The sequence below is a fragment of the Hemitrygon akajei genome, chromosome 4 (assembly GCF_048418815.1).
Source record: "Hemitrygon akajei chromosome 4, sHemAka1.3, whole genome shotgun sequence".
Classification (NCBI taxonomy): domain Eukaryota; kingdom Metazoa; phylum Chordata; class Chondrichthyes; order Myliobatiformes; family Dasyatidae; genus Hemitrygon; species Hemitrygon akajei.
This window is the reverse complement of record NC_133127.1, coordinates 55,456,814-55,472,045: the sequence shown is the minus strand read 5'-3', so window position 1 is coordinate 55,472,045 and position 15,232 is coordinate 55,456,814. Positions and strand designations below refer to the sequence as shown.

Below are 15,232 nucleotides of genomic sequence, written 5' to 3'. Positions count from 1 at the left end.
TTTCTGCATCTCGTTATTTCTGAAAGGAGTTCCGGCATTGGGGGAAGAAAAAGACGAGCATTTCTCCACTAAATCTCCAGGCACAGAAATTTTACTCCCTTGTGCAGTCTGGAAAGTTCTACTTGAATTGTTATTGCAAGCAAAACATCTGCATTGATGTGTAGCTGCAAATTCTTTCTGTATACCCATTATTTTCCCCAGTCAGACTTGTCACCACTGTGAAAGAGCCAGTCAGTTCAACAGATTGTTTGTGGGATGGCTTTTTGCTGGAGCAATCAAATATTACTCACACTGATTTGTTCTCTTCCCCAGAGCCATGCGTCTTTCTCCTATTTAAATATTTATCCACTTTGTACTTAAAAGCTGTGATAATCTCTTCCTCATTTTAAATGCTGGGCAAAGCACTTTGTCTTCCAAAGACAATCTGTGAGAGAAATATTTTTCTTACACCCACTCTCCACTGTCTCATAACTTTCAATCGAGCATTTTCACAGTTGACTTCTTAATTAGGAAAAGTTGTCTTTCCTCATTCCTAAAATAGATGGAAAATAGAGAAATGCAGGTCAGACACATTAAGCCTGTTCCTGAAGTGACACTGTAAGATGTATGGTAGCAAGTCCACAGTCTTGTTTTTACAGCTTTCTCAACTTTTATTTCTGCCAGCTTCACCAGAGGGATGTCAAGTGGCTGGTAACTCACTGGCACCTATTTTACTGCACCCTGAATAGCATGAGCCACTCTACTAATCGTTTTCTGAAAATTCATATCCTCACTCTGCCATCTCCACCCCTCCCCTTGCGTTTGTCAGCTATTAGCTTCCATTAAAAATTTATTTTGGTCTACAAATCTCCCCGTTGGTTGATATAAGGACAAGGTTGATAATGTGTTTAGAATTATCCTTCAGCTAAGAGAACTACTGGTATTCATCCCTCCCCACTAATCTTCCTTCCTGCCAGTGGCCCAAGTGTTGCACCTGCTCATTCACCTCCTCTCTCACCTCCATTTAGGGCCCCAAGCATTCTTCCAGGTGAAGCAAAACTTGACCTGTGAATCGGCTGGAGTCATCTATTGTATCTGGTACTCCCAATGCGCCCTCCAGTCCATCTGCCAAAACTAGAGCTCCCCGGTGGTTAAACATTTTAATTCCGATTCTCATTCCCATTCTGACACATCAGTCCATGGCCTCCTCTCGTGCCAAGTTCAGACCACCCTCAGGGTGGACTAACAACACCATATATTCCATCTTGGTAGCCTCCAACTTGAGATGGCATGAATATCGATTTGTCCTTCCGGTAAATCATTTTTTCCTCCCCTTCCCCTCTTCTATTTCCCCACTCTAGCCTTTTACTCAGGCCCCTTCCTCTGTCCCCTTCTCCATTGGTCCATTTTCTTCTATCTGATTCCTTCCTCTCCAGCCCTTTATCTTTTCCACCCACCTTGCTTCACCTATCACCTACTAGCTAGCCTCCTTCCCTTCCCCCCACCTTTCTATTCTGCATTTTCACCCTTCCATTTCAGTCCTGAAGGAAGCTCTCAGGCCACGTCCACACTAGACCAGATAAATCCATAACCAAAGCTTTTTCTCTTCATTTTGACTCTCCATCCACACTGAAACAGCATTTCCCTCCCCCGAACTCGGAGCTTTTCTAAAACGCCCTCCAGGGTGTGTAAATTTGAAAATGCCAATTGGGCAGATCAGTGTGGACAGGGTAACCGGAGATTTCTAGAAACACTGTCATGACGTGCTGGAACAGATGGTGTCATTTCATTGTTCTTGAACGCAACCCCCACACGACCTAACAATTTCAGAACAGACGGCAACGAGACTGAAGCCAGAAGAGTTAGAAATGAACTCACCACATACTTTGATCCATAACTTACTGAATAAATAAGTGTACTCACTTTAACCTGTTTTCTGTCCTTGCTTGTATGAAGGTGGTTTACCTATTTATGTAAGTACTTCTCTGACAATAAGTGTGTAACAGCCTACTGTAACACTGTATGGAAGTACAAGATAACATTGATTTAGACATGTTTTATACATTTAACAAGGTGCTTTATTAATGCAACAGAGTTAGTGAGTTTTTCAATGTTTGTCGTCAGCCAGGTCATACTGCCAGTGAACTCCTTGTCGCTTGCCTCCATATGCTCCAGTATTTGTTTTTTTTAGTTTTAAGTTCTCCTGCGCGAGAGCCAACAGCTGTCCATGGTTTGGCAATTTCCTTTCAAGTTTTTCTAGTCTGTAACTGGACAAATGCACACCAAGTCTTTCACGGTGATATTCGACACCAAACATGTCGCTTGTTTTCTGTAGATGTGTCCTGCGCATGCCCAGTAGGTGGATATTCGCCCAAATACCCGTTTTAATGTGGACGGAGGCATTTTCAAAAACACTTGGTGTGGACGCCTCCCATTTTTAAGCGAAACAAACGTTTTCAAAATCATCTGGTGTACTGTTGATGTAGCCTCAGTCCAAAATGTTGACTGTTTATTCATTTCTGTAGATAATGCCTGACCTGCTGAGCTCCTCCAGTATTTTTTGCGTGTTACTGGTATCAAAGTCAAGTGTAATTGCTTAGCTCATAGTGATGCTAATTATTGGTGAATTGCTGCTCCTTTTATGGATGAGAGGCCCTTGCATACCAGTGACACTCAGACAACACACAGAAAATGCTGAAGGAACTCAGTAGGCCAGGCAGCATCTATGGAAAAGAGTACAGTTGACGTTTTGGGCCAAGACATTCAGAGTTGTGTTGTTTGGACTCTTGGTCACCCAAGATGATCCAGATTTCAAACTTTTAACTTTTATAAATTACAGCGGTAGAGCAGTCATGCTTGAGGAGATGTCACTGCCCTACAGCAGGGAAAACCGATGATGGCTGTGGTAGGATTGGTTGCCTGAAATTCTATCAGACATCCACATCACAGGACTCAATTCAGGTTTGTCACTGTTTGCTTGTTGCCCATGTTTAATGATGTCTCAAAAGTTATCAACATAATAACTTCTTCACTGACCTCCCAGAGCAGCAGACACTACCACTGCCTTGAAGAATGTTATAGTGACACACTACGTCAATTATGTTCCTTAATATTCCAAACATTGGTCACATTTCGTACTGTTCATATCATACTTTTCTATCCAGGAATAAGTTTTTGTGGTGAATATCATAATAAAATGCCACCTAAATGTCATTCTAGGTTTGTGCTAAGATGTTTCATCAGAGAGCTAATCAGATGAAGGTTCTGGAAGAAAACTTAGGAGTCTGCATGGCCTCAATTCAGCTCCGCCGAGCTGAAAGGCGCGTGAGAGCCCTGGAGATTCACACTGCAACTCTCAACCTGCAAACACAGCTCTTGGAAGAAATGGCCAAGGCGGGGTTACGGTGCGAAGCAGCTTGCACTGAAGTTGTCCAGGAGCACATTTCTGTGAGTGTTATTCAAAGAGCATGAGCCTGATTTTGGTGTTCGCTGACTACTTCCTCTTACCCCTTCTGAATCTCTGCCAATTACGAAAGATTAATACCAGCTTCCGTAATATTATGAAAATTGTTTTAAGACTTTGTACCACAGCAACTCTGAAAGAGATGGAGGAGAACTCAAATGGATTTTTTTTTTCTGCGTCTGTACTTACTTGGGAGATGGACACGGAGTCTGTAGAAATGAGGCAAAGCGACAGTGTGGTCATGGAGTGTATACAGATTACATCGGAGATGTTTGCTGTTGAGAAGTATTATGGTATATAAACCTGCAGGTCTAGACAAGACATTTATCAGACTCAGTGGGAGGCTCATACAGAAATTGCAGGGGCCCTAACAGAGGTATTTAAAATATCCTTAGCTATGGTTGAGATGCCGGAGGATTGGAGGATAGCTAATGCCGTTCCGTTGTTTAAGAAAGGCTCTAAGAATATGCCAGGAGTTTATAGACCAGTGAACCTGATATCAGTAGTGGGAAAGTTATTGGAAGATATTCTAAGGGACTGAATATACAAGTATTTGGATAGACAGGGACTGATTAGGGATTGTCAGTATGGATTTGTGCATGTTAGATCATGTCTAACCAATCTTACAGAGTTTTTTGAGTAAGTTACCAGAGAAGCTGATGAAGGCAAGGCAGTGGATGTTTTCTGCATGGATTTTAGCAAGGCCATTGACAAAGTGTCACATGGGAGGTTGGTCAAGAAGTTCAAGATGAGTTAGTAAATTGGATTAAACATTGGCTTCACGGGAGAAGCCAGAGAGTGGTAGCAGATAGTTGCCTCTACTGTGACTAGCAGTTTGTTGCAGGGATCAGCGCTAGATCCATTGTTGTCTATCATCTACATTAACAATCTGGATGGTAATGTGGTTAACCGGGTCAGCAAATTTGTTGATGACAAGAAGATTGGGGGTGCATTGGACAGCGAGGAAGGCAATCAAAGTTAGTGGGATCTGGACTAGCTGAAAAAATGGGTTGAAAAATAACATATAATTTATTGCAGACAAGTGTGAGGTGTTTCACTTTGGGAAGGCAAACTAGGGTAGGACTTACACGGTGGGCAAAAGGGCACTGAGGACTGCGATAGGACGATCTGAGAATACAGATCCATAATTTCTGGAAAGTAGCATCACAGGTATATAGGGCCATGAAGAGAGCTTTTGGTTCATTGGCCTTCATAAATTAAAGCATTAAATACTGGAGTTGGGATGTTCTGTTGAAGTTGTATAAGACATTAGTGACACCTAATTTGGAGTTTTGAATTCATTTCTGGTCGTCAACTTACAAGAAAGATGTCAAGATTGAAAGAATGCAGGGAAAATTTACAAGCATTTTAGAACTTAATTCCCTAGAGCATAGAAGAATGAGTGGAAATTTGATTGAGGTATACAAAATTATGAGGGGTATAGATAGGGTAAATACAAGCAGACTTTTTGCACTAAGCTTATGTAAGACTGGAACTAAAAGTCATGGGTTAAGGGTGAAGATTGAAATGTTAAAAGGGAACATGAAGGGAAATTTCTTCACTCAGCAGGTGGTGAGAGTGTAAGCAAGCTGCCAGTAGAAATGGTGGATGTGGGTTCAATTTCAACATTTAAGAAAAATTTGGATAGGTACATGGATGGGAAGGGTACAGAGGGCTATGCTCCAGATCTGGCCCTGCAAAATTCTCAAAATTCACTGGAAATTTAGGCAAAGCTTGAGAATACATACCACCCGAGACAAGGACAGCTTCTGTCCCACTATTATCAGAACTGACCTCTCATAAGCTAAAAATGAACTCTTGAACTCTTAATCGTGCAATCGTCCTCATTGTGACCTTTGCACTTTATCTGTCTATCTGCAGTGTCCTTTTGCTGTAGCTGCAACACTATATTCTGCCTTCTGCTTTCTTCTTACTACCATGATATAATAAAATCTAAGGCATGATCTGTTGGGATGGCACACAAAATAAGGGATTTCAATACGTGTGGCAATAATAAGCCTATAGCAGTATCATTCACCCCATTGAGAACATGATTGCTCCCTGTAAAGCAACACTGTCACTCTTTCCACAAATCCTCCTCTCTCGAGCCTATTCAATTCCCTGTTTGATGCCACTCATTCTCTTTTCATCACTACTGCATAAAGACATTTTTTCACATTTCCTTGTTTATTTTTAACCTGAAATGTTATATCTACAGTCTATTGTCCATGAATTATCTACTAATGGAAAGAGTTTCCTTTTACTCTGAACAAGATCTGCTCACACATCTTCTCTCAAATTTCTTTGCACCAAGGAGAACAACACTCTAACCTTAGAGATAAAATCCCACAATCTTAGAAACCATCTATGTATGACTGATTCCACTATCCCAAGATGTCAGGGAAAATGTGCTCACAGGAATAGAACTGACAGCACTGTAACTCTACTGATAGTTGTACTCCTTCTCATGGCTACTGCATACTGTTTCTCTTACGTAATAATAATAATCACACTAATTCTCTTCCCTTTTGGGTGGGAATTGTAATGTTGCTCTAAATTCTGTCTCTGGACTGATGACATTGATTATCAAGATATCTGGCAATTATCACGAAACATATTTAAGAGCTTGCTTTGCACAAAATGATGGGCACATTTTTTTTTACCTAAAATAATAACCACACTTTAAAGGTGTTGGTTGGAATGACATTAAATCAGGATGAAGGGTGCTTCTCTAAGATCCTGTCCTTTTTTTTTCATGGTGAACTCCCCTGTGGGTCAGAACAGCAGTCTGTGGATCAATATTCACCTGGTTCTAAATGCAAATCTAGAAGTCCCTTTCCTGGGAAAGTTCAGTGTAAGCATCTGGTCTCCAGGCTGCATGTAACATAAAAGGTTTAGACAAGAAAAAGCCATTAGATGTGCCAAAGCTTCTCACCCCAGTCACCTATATTTACATCTTCAAATTTATCTAGATGTTGTTAAAATATTTATAATTCCTTTTCAGTGAAGAAGCTGCCTTTTAAAATATTTTTCCTTCACTTATTATTAATGTATTTTGTTCCTGCCTTCTTCTCAAATCATTAACTAATGCTCTCAGTGTAATTTGATTTGATTTATATTTTTTTTAATGTCCCTCTGGTCACTCCCTTAACCAGCAGCGTTGTCAATCAAAACATCGATAATAGCTAAGAGCGACACACACAAAATGCTGGAGGAACTCAGCAGGTCAGGCAGCATCTATGGAAATAAGTAAACAGTTGACATTTTAGGCCAAGACTTTTCATCAGGACTCGAAAGACAGGCGGGAGAACCCTGCTTGAATAAGAAGGTGGAAGGAGGGGCAGAAGTACAAGTTAGAAGTTGATAGGTGAAGTCAGATGCAAGGGAGAGGGGAAAGGAAATAAGAAGCTCGGGTGTAATAAGTGGAAAAGGACAAAGGCTGGAGAGGAAGGAATCTGATAGGAGGAGAGTGGATCATTGGAGAAAGAAAAGCAGGAGGGGTGTCAAGGGGAAATTATATGCAGGTAAGGAGAAGAGATAAGAGGCCAGATTGAGGAAATGAAGGAGAAGGGAAAATAAATTACTGGAGTTGAAGAATCGCTGTTCATGCCATCAGGTTGGAGACTACTTAGAGTCGGAATATGAGGTGTTGCTCTTCCAAACTGAGAGTGGCGTCGTCGTGGCAGCAGAGGAGGCCATGGGCCAACCTGTGGAATGGGAGTGGGGATTGGAATAGGGGTATGAATTGAAATGGTTGGACACCAGGAATTTCTGCTTTTTGCAGATGGAGCTCAGGTGCTCAACAAAGCAGTCCCCCAAACTGCGACAGGTCCTACCAATGTAGAGGAGCCCACACTAGGAGCACTGGATACAGTAGACGACCCCAACAGATTTGTATGTGAAATGTTGCCTCCCTTGAAAGAGGTGTTTGGTGCCCTGAATGGTGGAGGAGAAGTGGACAAGTGTAACACTTCTGTTGTTTGCAGTGCCTGGAGGGAGATTAGTGGGGAAGGATAAATGGACAAGAGAATCACAGAGGGAGTGATCCTTGCAGAAAGTAGAGAGTAGAGGTGGAGGTAAAGATGTGTTTGTTATAGGGTCTCGTTGAAGATAGTTGAAATTGCAAAGAATAATGTGTCGGATGCAGAGGCTCATGGGGTGGTAGGTGAGGACAAACAGAACTCTATCACTGTTTAAGCAGCAGGAAAATGGGGTGAGCATGGATATCTGGAAAATGGAGGAGATGTGGGTGAGTGCAGCAATGTGGGGGAGGAAGGGAAACCCCATTCGGTGAAGAAGGTGGACATCCCTGATGTCCTGGAAAGGAAAGACTCATCATGGGAATTGATGCAGAGGAGATGAAGGAACTGAGAAAAGGGAATGGCATTTTTACAGGAGACAGGGTGGGAAGAGTTATAGTCAAGATAGCTATGGGAATCAGCAAGTTTGTAAAATATATCATTAGACAGTTTGTCTCCAGAGATGAAGACAGAGAGAGAAAAAGGAGAGAGGTGTCAGAAACGGAGCAAGTGAATTTAAGGCCAGGGTGGAAGTTGGAGGCAAATTTGATGAAAATGATGAGCTGGGCATGGGTGCATGAAATAGCACCAGTGCAGTCATCAATGTAACACAAAAAGAGGTGAGGCGCAATTACCACAGGGGGCCTGGAACGTGAACTATTCCATGTGGTCAATGAAAAGGCAAACATAGCTGGAGCCTATGCAGGTGCCCCTGGCTACACCATGAGTTAGGAGTAAGTGGGAAAAGCCAAAAGAGAATAGTTGAGGATGAGTAACAGTTCAGTCAGATGGAGGGTAGTGGTGGAGAGTATCTGGTTGAGTCTGTTGATAAGGAAGAAGCGGAGAGCCTGAAGGCCTTCTTGATGAGGGATAGAAGTGTATAGGGTCTGGATGGCCATGGTAAAAATGAGGCGATCAGGGACAGGGAATTGAAAGTTGTTGAGATTGAGAGCATGTGAAGACGTGGATATAAGAGGACAGGGACTGAACTAAGGGGGATAAAACGAAGTCAAGGTATGTGGACACAAGGTCAGTGGGGTAGGGGTAGGCAGAACAAATGTGTCTACTCAGATAGTTAGGTTTGTGGATATTGGGTAGGAGGTAGAAATGAGCATTGCAGGGTAAGGGAACAATGAGCTTGGTGGCTATGGATGGGAGATCCTCAGAACTGATGAGGTTCGTGTTGGTGTTGGAGACAATTTTCTAATGGTACAGAGTAGGATTCCCTTCAAATGGCAAGTAAGAAGTGTCTGAGAGTTGCCACCTGGCCTCAGCAAGGTAAAGGTCAGTCCGCCATACAACAACAGCTCCCCCTTTGTCTGTGGGTTTGATAGTGAGATTTAGATTGGCACAGAGAGAGAAGAAAATGGGATAATGTTTGAAGAGGAGAGAGGAGTGCTAAAATTGAGCTAGTTGATGTTTCGTCAGCAACAGGAGATGAAACGATCCAGAGCAGGCAATAGGCAAAGTCAACATGGGTGCACGAAACAGCACCAGTGCAGTCATTAATATAGCGCAGAAGAGTTGGGGAGCATTACCAAGGAAAATCTAAAACATAGACTGTTCAAGGCTGTTGTCAAGAAATGAGAGCCTTAGGGCTTCAAAATGGCAAATAGAATTATATAGGGACTCTGATCCTGCTTCTGATTCTGATATCCATGGTGTAAATGAAGCGGTCAGGTCCAGTGAATAAGGAAAGGGGAGTTACATCAATGACACTTATATTCACAAGCAGTTTTAATGTAAATAGATAGATACTTTATTGATCCCAAAGGAAATTACAGTGTCATAGTATCATTACAAATGCACAGATATGCAAATATTAGAAGAGAAGTAAGAAAGAATAAAAAATAAGTTACCCCAAACAATCTAATGGGAGGAGTCATCACTTCCCTGGCTATAGGTTGACCCATCATAGAGCTTAATAGCTGAGGGTGAGAATGACCTCATATAGCAATCTTTGGAGTAGCACAGTTATCTTAGTCTTTTAGTAATAGTGCTCCTCTGTTCAGCTAAGGTGGCATGTGGAGTTTGAGAATTGTCCAGAATTGCCAGGATTTTCCTTAGGGTCCTTTGTTTTACTACAGTCTCCAGTTTGCCCAGTTTCACTCTTATAATAGAGCCAGCCTTTCTGATCAGTTTATTGAGCCTGTTGCCATCACCCGTGTTGATGCCTTTGCCCCTGCACCCTACTGCATAGAAGATTATTCTGATGACAACAGGCTGGTAGAACATGTGAAGGAGAGGCCTGCATACTCCAAAGGACCTCAGTCTCCTCAGGAAGTAGCGGTTAACTGTGGCCCTTCTTGTACACAGCCTCTGTGTTGGTGCTCCACTCAAGTCTGTCATCTGGATGCACCCCAGGTACTTGTAAGTCAGACAGACAGACAGACTTTATTGATCCCGAGGGAAATTGGGTTTCGTTACAGCCGTGCCAACCAAGAATAGTGTAAAAATACAGCAATATAAAACCATAAATAATTAAATAATATTAATTTCATCATGCCAAGTGGAAATAAGTCCAGGACCAGCCTATTGTCTCAGGGTGTCTGACACTCCGACGGAGGAGTTGTAAAGTTTGATGGCCTCAGGCAGGAATGACTTCCTATGCCGCTCAGTGTTGCATCTCGGTGGAATGAGTCTCTGGCTGAATGTACTCCTGTGCCTAACCAGTACATTATGGAGTGGATGGGAGTCATTGTCCAAGACGGCATGCAACTTGGACAGCATCCTCTTTTCAGACACCACCATCAGTTCCACCCCACAACATCACTGGCCTTATGAATGAGTTTGTTGATTCTGTTGGTGTCTGCTACCCTCAGCCTGCTGCCCTAGCACCCAACAGCAAACATGATAGCACTGGCCACCACAGCCTCGTAGAACATCCTCAGCATCGTCCGGCAGATGTTAAAGGACCTCAGTCTCCTCAGGAAGTAGAGACGGCTCTGACCCTTCTTGTAGACAGCCTCAGTGTTCTTTGACCAGTCCAGTTTATTGTCAATTTGTATCCCCAGGTATTTGTAATCCTCCACCATGTCCACACTGACCCCTTGGATGGAAACAGGGGTCACTGGTGCCTTAGTCCTCCTCAGGTCCACCACCAGCTCCTTAGACTTTTTCACATTAAGCTGCAGATGATTCTGCTTGCATCATGTGACAAAGTTTCCCACCGTAGCTCTGTACTCAGCCTCATCTCCCTTGCTGATGCATCCAACTATGGCAGAGTCATCAGAAAACTTCTGAAGATAGCAAGACTCTGTGCAGTAGTTGAAGTCCGAGGTGTAGATGGTGAAGAGAAAGGGAGACAGGACAGTTCCCTTTTGTTCCCCAGTGCTGCTGAGCACTCTGTCTGACACACAGTGTTGCAAGCACATGTACTGTGGTCTGCCAGTCAGGTAATCAGTAATCCATGACACCAGGGAAGCATCCACCTGCATCACTGTCAGCTTCTCACCCAGCAGAGCAGGGCAGATGGTGTTGAACGCACTGGAGAAGTCAAAAATCATGACCCTCACAGTGCTCACCACATCCACATCCTCACCTTCAGTAGTAACAAGGAGCAATGCCCCAAGTCTATCACCATCTCCTTTGTCTTACTGATGTTGAGCTGCAGATGATTCAGCTTGCACCGTTTGACAAAGTCCCCCTGCCAGGGTCTGGTATTCATCTTCCCGTCCTTCCCTTAAACACCCAATTATTGCTGAGACATCAGAGAATGTCTGCAGATGACATGACTCAGTGTTGTATCTAAAGTCTGAGGTATGCAGGATAAACAGGAAGGGAGCCAGTACTGATCTCTATGGGGCCCCAGTGCTGTTTATATCCATATCAGCTCTGAAACCGCACAAATTGTGGTCTGCCACTCAGGTTGTCCGTTATCCAGGATGCAAAGGAAGTGCCAACCTGCACTGAACAGGGCTTTTCCCCAGCAATGTAGTGAACTATTAGGAGAATCAGATCTCCAATGAAATCCTGAAAAACTGAGAGCAATCTTACACCATTTACGCAATGCAAAAAAAAAAAAAGAGTTGAGTCAATGCACCTAATTGAGGCTGTATTAACTCTAAGGTCAGGAAAAGCTTGCATTTAGGCAAAATTCTTGTGCCTGTACCTCCATGAAATGAAATTCCACACACAGTTATAGTGTGGTTTATTTCATTTATTAGTAATCTCACATATGTATGAAAACTGCCTCACCAGGTTTGTCTGTACCTATTAATTCAATGTACTGAGATCAATTCTTTCCAAGGCATTATGCATACATCAACCAGACTTGATTGTTCCTTGATTAGTAAGGATGTGAAATTTATGGGGAGAAGGCTGGAGAATGGGGTCGAGAGGGATACCAAATCAGCCATGATGGAATGGCTAATTCTGTTCCTGTGACTTATGGTCTTTCACGTTCCTTGCATTTCCCTTTTCTGTCTTTCCCTTTCATTTCTCTTTCCTTCCCCATCCAGCTTACATGCTCTCTTTCATTTTTTCCTCAATCTTATTCCTACTTGCTCTTAACCTACATTGTTTTTACTTCACTTTTCCTTCTAGCCATCCCTTTTTTTATCTTCATTCTTGTCTTTTCTCTATCTCTCTTGTTGTTTTGGTTTGTCTATTGGTCTATTAATATTCTTGTTTATTAATTTGTAATTTTGTCACTGTTTTCAATTTTTCTTTCCCTGTAAAACCTCGACTTCTTACTGCGTTAAGGTTTCAAGAATACCAGGCAGCTTCCAATAAAGGGCCTAAGTGAGGAAATTATTTTTGTGTACTTGGACAGTGAGAAGCTCCAAGCTTTTAAGCCTGCCAAATACATCAGCACTTGGCTCAGTTATGTAAGGACATGCACCAATGCGATAAAGTTTATTTAATTGCCATCAATGGGACCATTCATTTTCTCCTCCATCTCAAGCTTACTATACCTGGTGACATCAGGCAACTCAGTACGGATTGGGAATGAGATTGGGTTTAGTCCTCAGGGTTTAGCCGTTCACCCAGCTGACTCGTTGGTAAATTTGCGGTAACGTATTTTAGTACCTGAAGATGGACACAGACAGGTCAGGATATCCACACAGGGATGGGACTAATGTGAAGGGCAGTCAAGCAAATATTTTAACTTCGGACATTTTGGAAATTAACTCAGAATTTTAGAAGCTCTTCATCAAAATCCTGTAGTCAAGACTAATTGATTTTGAGTAAGTATCCTATTTTCTAATTTGTTTTAGAGTCCATTGTTTTCCTCGGATCTGTGAAAATGTACCTATGTATCAACCACAAAAATGCGAGTGATATGGTTGTGAGTGCTTTTGGGAAGTATTCAAAAATTAGTAGAAAGAATCATGAGTTATTGGAGGGCAAATTGCATTTTGTTTTTCTTTCCTTAGGATCTAGAGCAACTTATCTGCTTGCATTCAGATAAGCTACAGCACGAACTTCGTGCTGGGAGTGAACAAACTGAATGGAACAGCTGGGTTGAGATGCAGAGCAACCCTCTCACTGAAAACGATACAGCAGAGTGCAGTAATCAGATGTTAATCTGCCTATACCAGGCAATGTCCAAGTGTAAAGACACTGTAGATGCAGAGTCTCAAAGGTAACAATCCTTTTGTAATACAGAGAAAGAAATTGAAAAATATTTAAATATTTGAGGCTATTTTGCCCTGAAGCCCATATTAACAGGTCCTGTTTCAAACAAACAGTGCGTGTACAATTGTTATCAGAAAATTAGATTAATTAAAATATCAAGTGTTGTATTAGGACGATTTCCAAAATATGTCCCATTGCCTTAAAAGCAGTGCCTGACTAAGATGTTTCATGTTGTGCAACTTTAGCCAGACGAAGTACTATAATCACGAGGATGAGAAGGTAAAATATCATGTACCGTATATTCCGGGGTATAAGCCGACCCACTGTTTTCAAGGTAAAAAAAGTGACTTTTTCATGTTACCTTTGTATAAGCTGACCCCTTTTGTAGAGGTTTTTGATTTAACCAGAAACAATCACAAGATCTCACATGCACCGCGATACTCAGCTTTGCTGGATCTGGACCCTGGAAATTTTGTGAACCAGTACCTGCTAAGAAAACAGGCCGACACTTTGTAAAGCGTTATAGGCAAATTCTTAATAAATAAATCAGGGAGAGAAATTTTGGATTAGGTTTCTAATGGAAAGAATCCTCTGAAATGTAACCCCTGTGAAACCATTTAGCGCCCATCGTAATCTCGTTAAAATATAACACGAGTGAGTCTCAAGATGGCGCTTATGGAGTGAAGCGGTTTTAGGCTTCGCTCCAATCCTATTACTTTTTTTTAACCTACAACCACCCCCTAATTGATCTTTTTATACCTATTCTAAAGGGGTTTAAACGTATGAAATTTTTTTCAACTGTTTGAATAATTTTCAACTCGCTGAAATGTCTAGAGCAAAGGAATCGAAACAGACGAAAGAACCGTTAACTTTAGAAGCAATTGCGAAACTTATGTATGACGGACTTGGAAAAACTGGAGAGTAAATTAACCTCAAAGCTTTCTACATTCGATGAAATTTTAAAGACACTTGACGCAAAACTTCAAGCACTTACACTGGATTCACAAAAACAACAAGCAAGTATTTTAGTTCTTGAAGAAGCCACTCGTCAGAGAGATTGCATAATTGAAACTTTGCAACAACAGCAAGCTTCATCTTCTCAACAGATGGATCGTTATAAATCTAAAATCACTGATCTTGAAAACCGCTCTCGAAGACAAAATCTCCGGATAATTGGGATTCCAGAAAAATTTGAGAACGGCGATCTTACTGTATTTTTCTCCAAATTTTTAATGGATGTCTTCGGATCAGAAGTACTGGATACCGCTCCAATAATCGACCGTGCACATTGCATTTCTCGTTTTCATTCAGATTCAAGTTTGAAACCACAACAAGTAATTCTCCGGATCCATTATCCTCATACCAAAGAGCGTTTGATTCGGGCTGCCTGGAAAAAAGGTATGATCAGCTTTCAAGATTTTAAATTCCGTATTCTGGAAGACTATAGTCCCGAAGTTTTAAGGGCAAGAATGGCTTTTAAATCGGTTATGTCAGAAATTCATCAGGAAGGCTACAAGTAAGCGCTGTTATTTCCAGCACATTTGAGAGTTACTCTCAATGATGGAACTTATCGGCTGTTCAAATCTCCAGTGGATGCTCAAAGATTCCTTGAAGAATAACATTTTATTGTTTCTATGGGTTGACTAATGTAATAATTAGTTTATAGTTTTGGATCTTTTATAAAATGATGTTTTTTTTACGTGATGGCTTACACGTATTTCTTATACACGGTAAAAGTCCGTTTTTGGTTTATTCTGAGTTTGTTCTTTTCATATTATTAATCTGTTAGTTTTGAAAGTAATTCATTAGGGTTTTCTTTTAAGTTCATATACACTTTTTTAATATTTTTAACGTTTAAATATTAAGTTTTTTTAAAAAAATAAAATGTCGTTTCTTCTTCCCGAAAGACCTTAGTGCTTGGAACATCACATCCGTTTTGATGTGTCTGAATAAGTTTAAGGACTTTCTTTTAAAACACTAATACAATATTATCCATTTATGGGTTTTATCATTTTAATTTTTTTAAATCCTTTTGTTTTATATATATATATATATATATATACTAATTTTATACTTTAATTTTTGTTATACCAACCCTTTCTTATAATATGGGTGGTTTGTATCTTTTATTCAACTTTTTTTTGTTTGAGTTGCCGTCTTGAGACATGGGGGTAATTTTAGTATTAGATCG

The 15,232-nt window shown here is 41.2% G+C and overlaps 1 protein-coding gene across 3 annotated transcripts in view; it reads left to right on the top strand.

Moving 5' to 3' along the window:
• LOC140726363 (limbin-like) overlaps positions 1-15,232 on the top strand; it is a 212,798-nt gene that overhangs the window by 159,704 nt on the left and 37,862 nt on the right. For all 3 annotated transcript variants that reach the window (XM_073042642.1, XM_073042641.1, XM_073042643.1), the window contains 2 exons: positions 3,199-3,426; positions 12,840-13,048. In XM_073042642.1, coding sequence (XP_072898743.1) covers positions 3,199-3,426; positions 12,840-13,048 — 437 coding nt within the window. The remainder of the gene's footprint in view (positions 1-3,198; positions 3,427-12,839; positions 13,049-15,232) is intronic.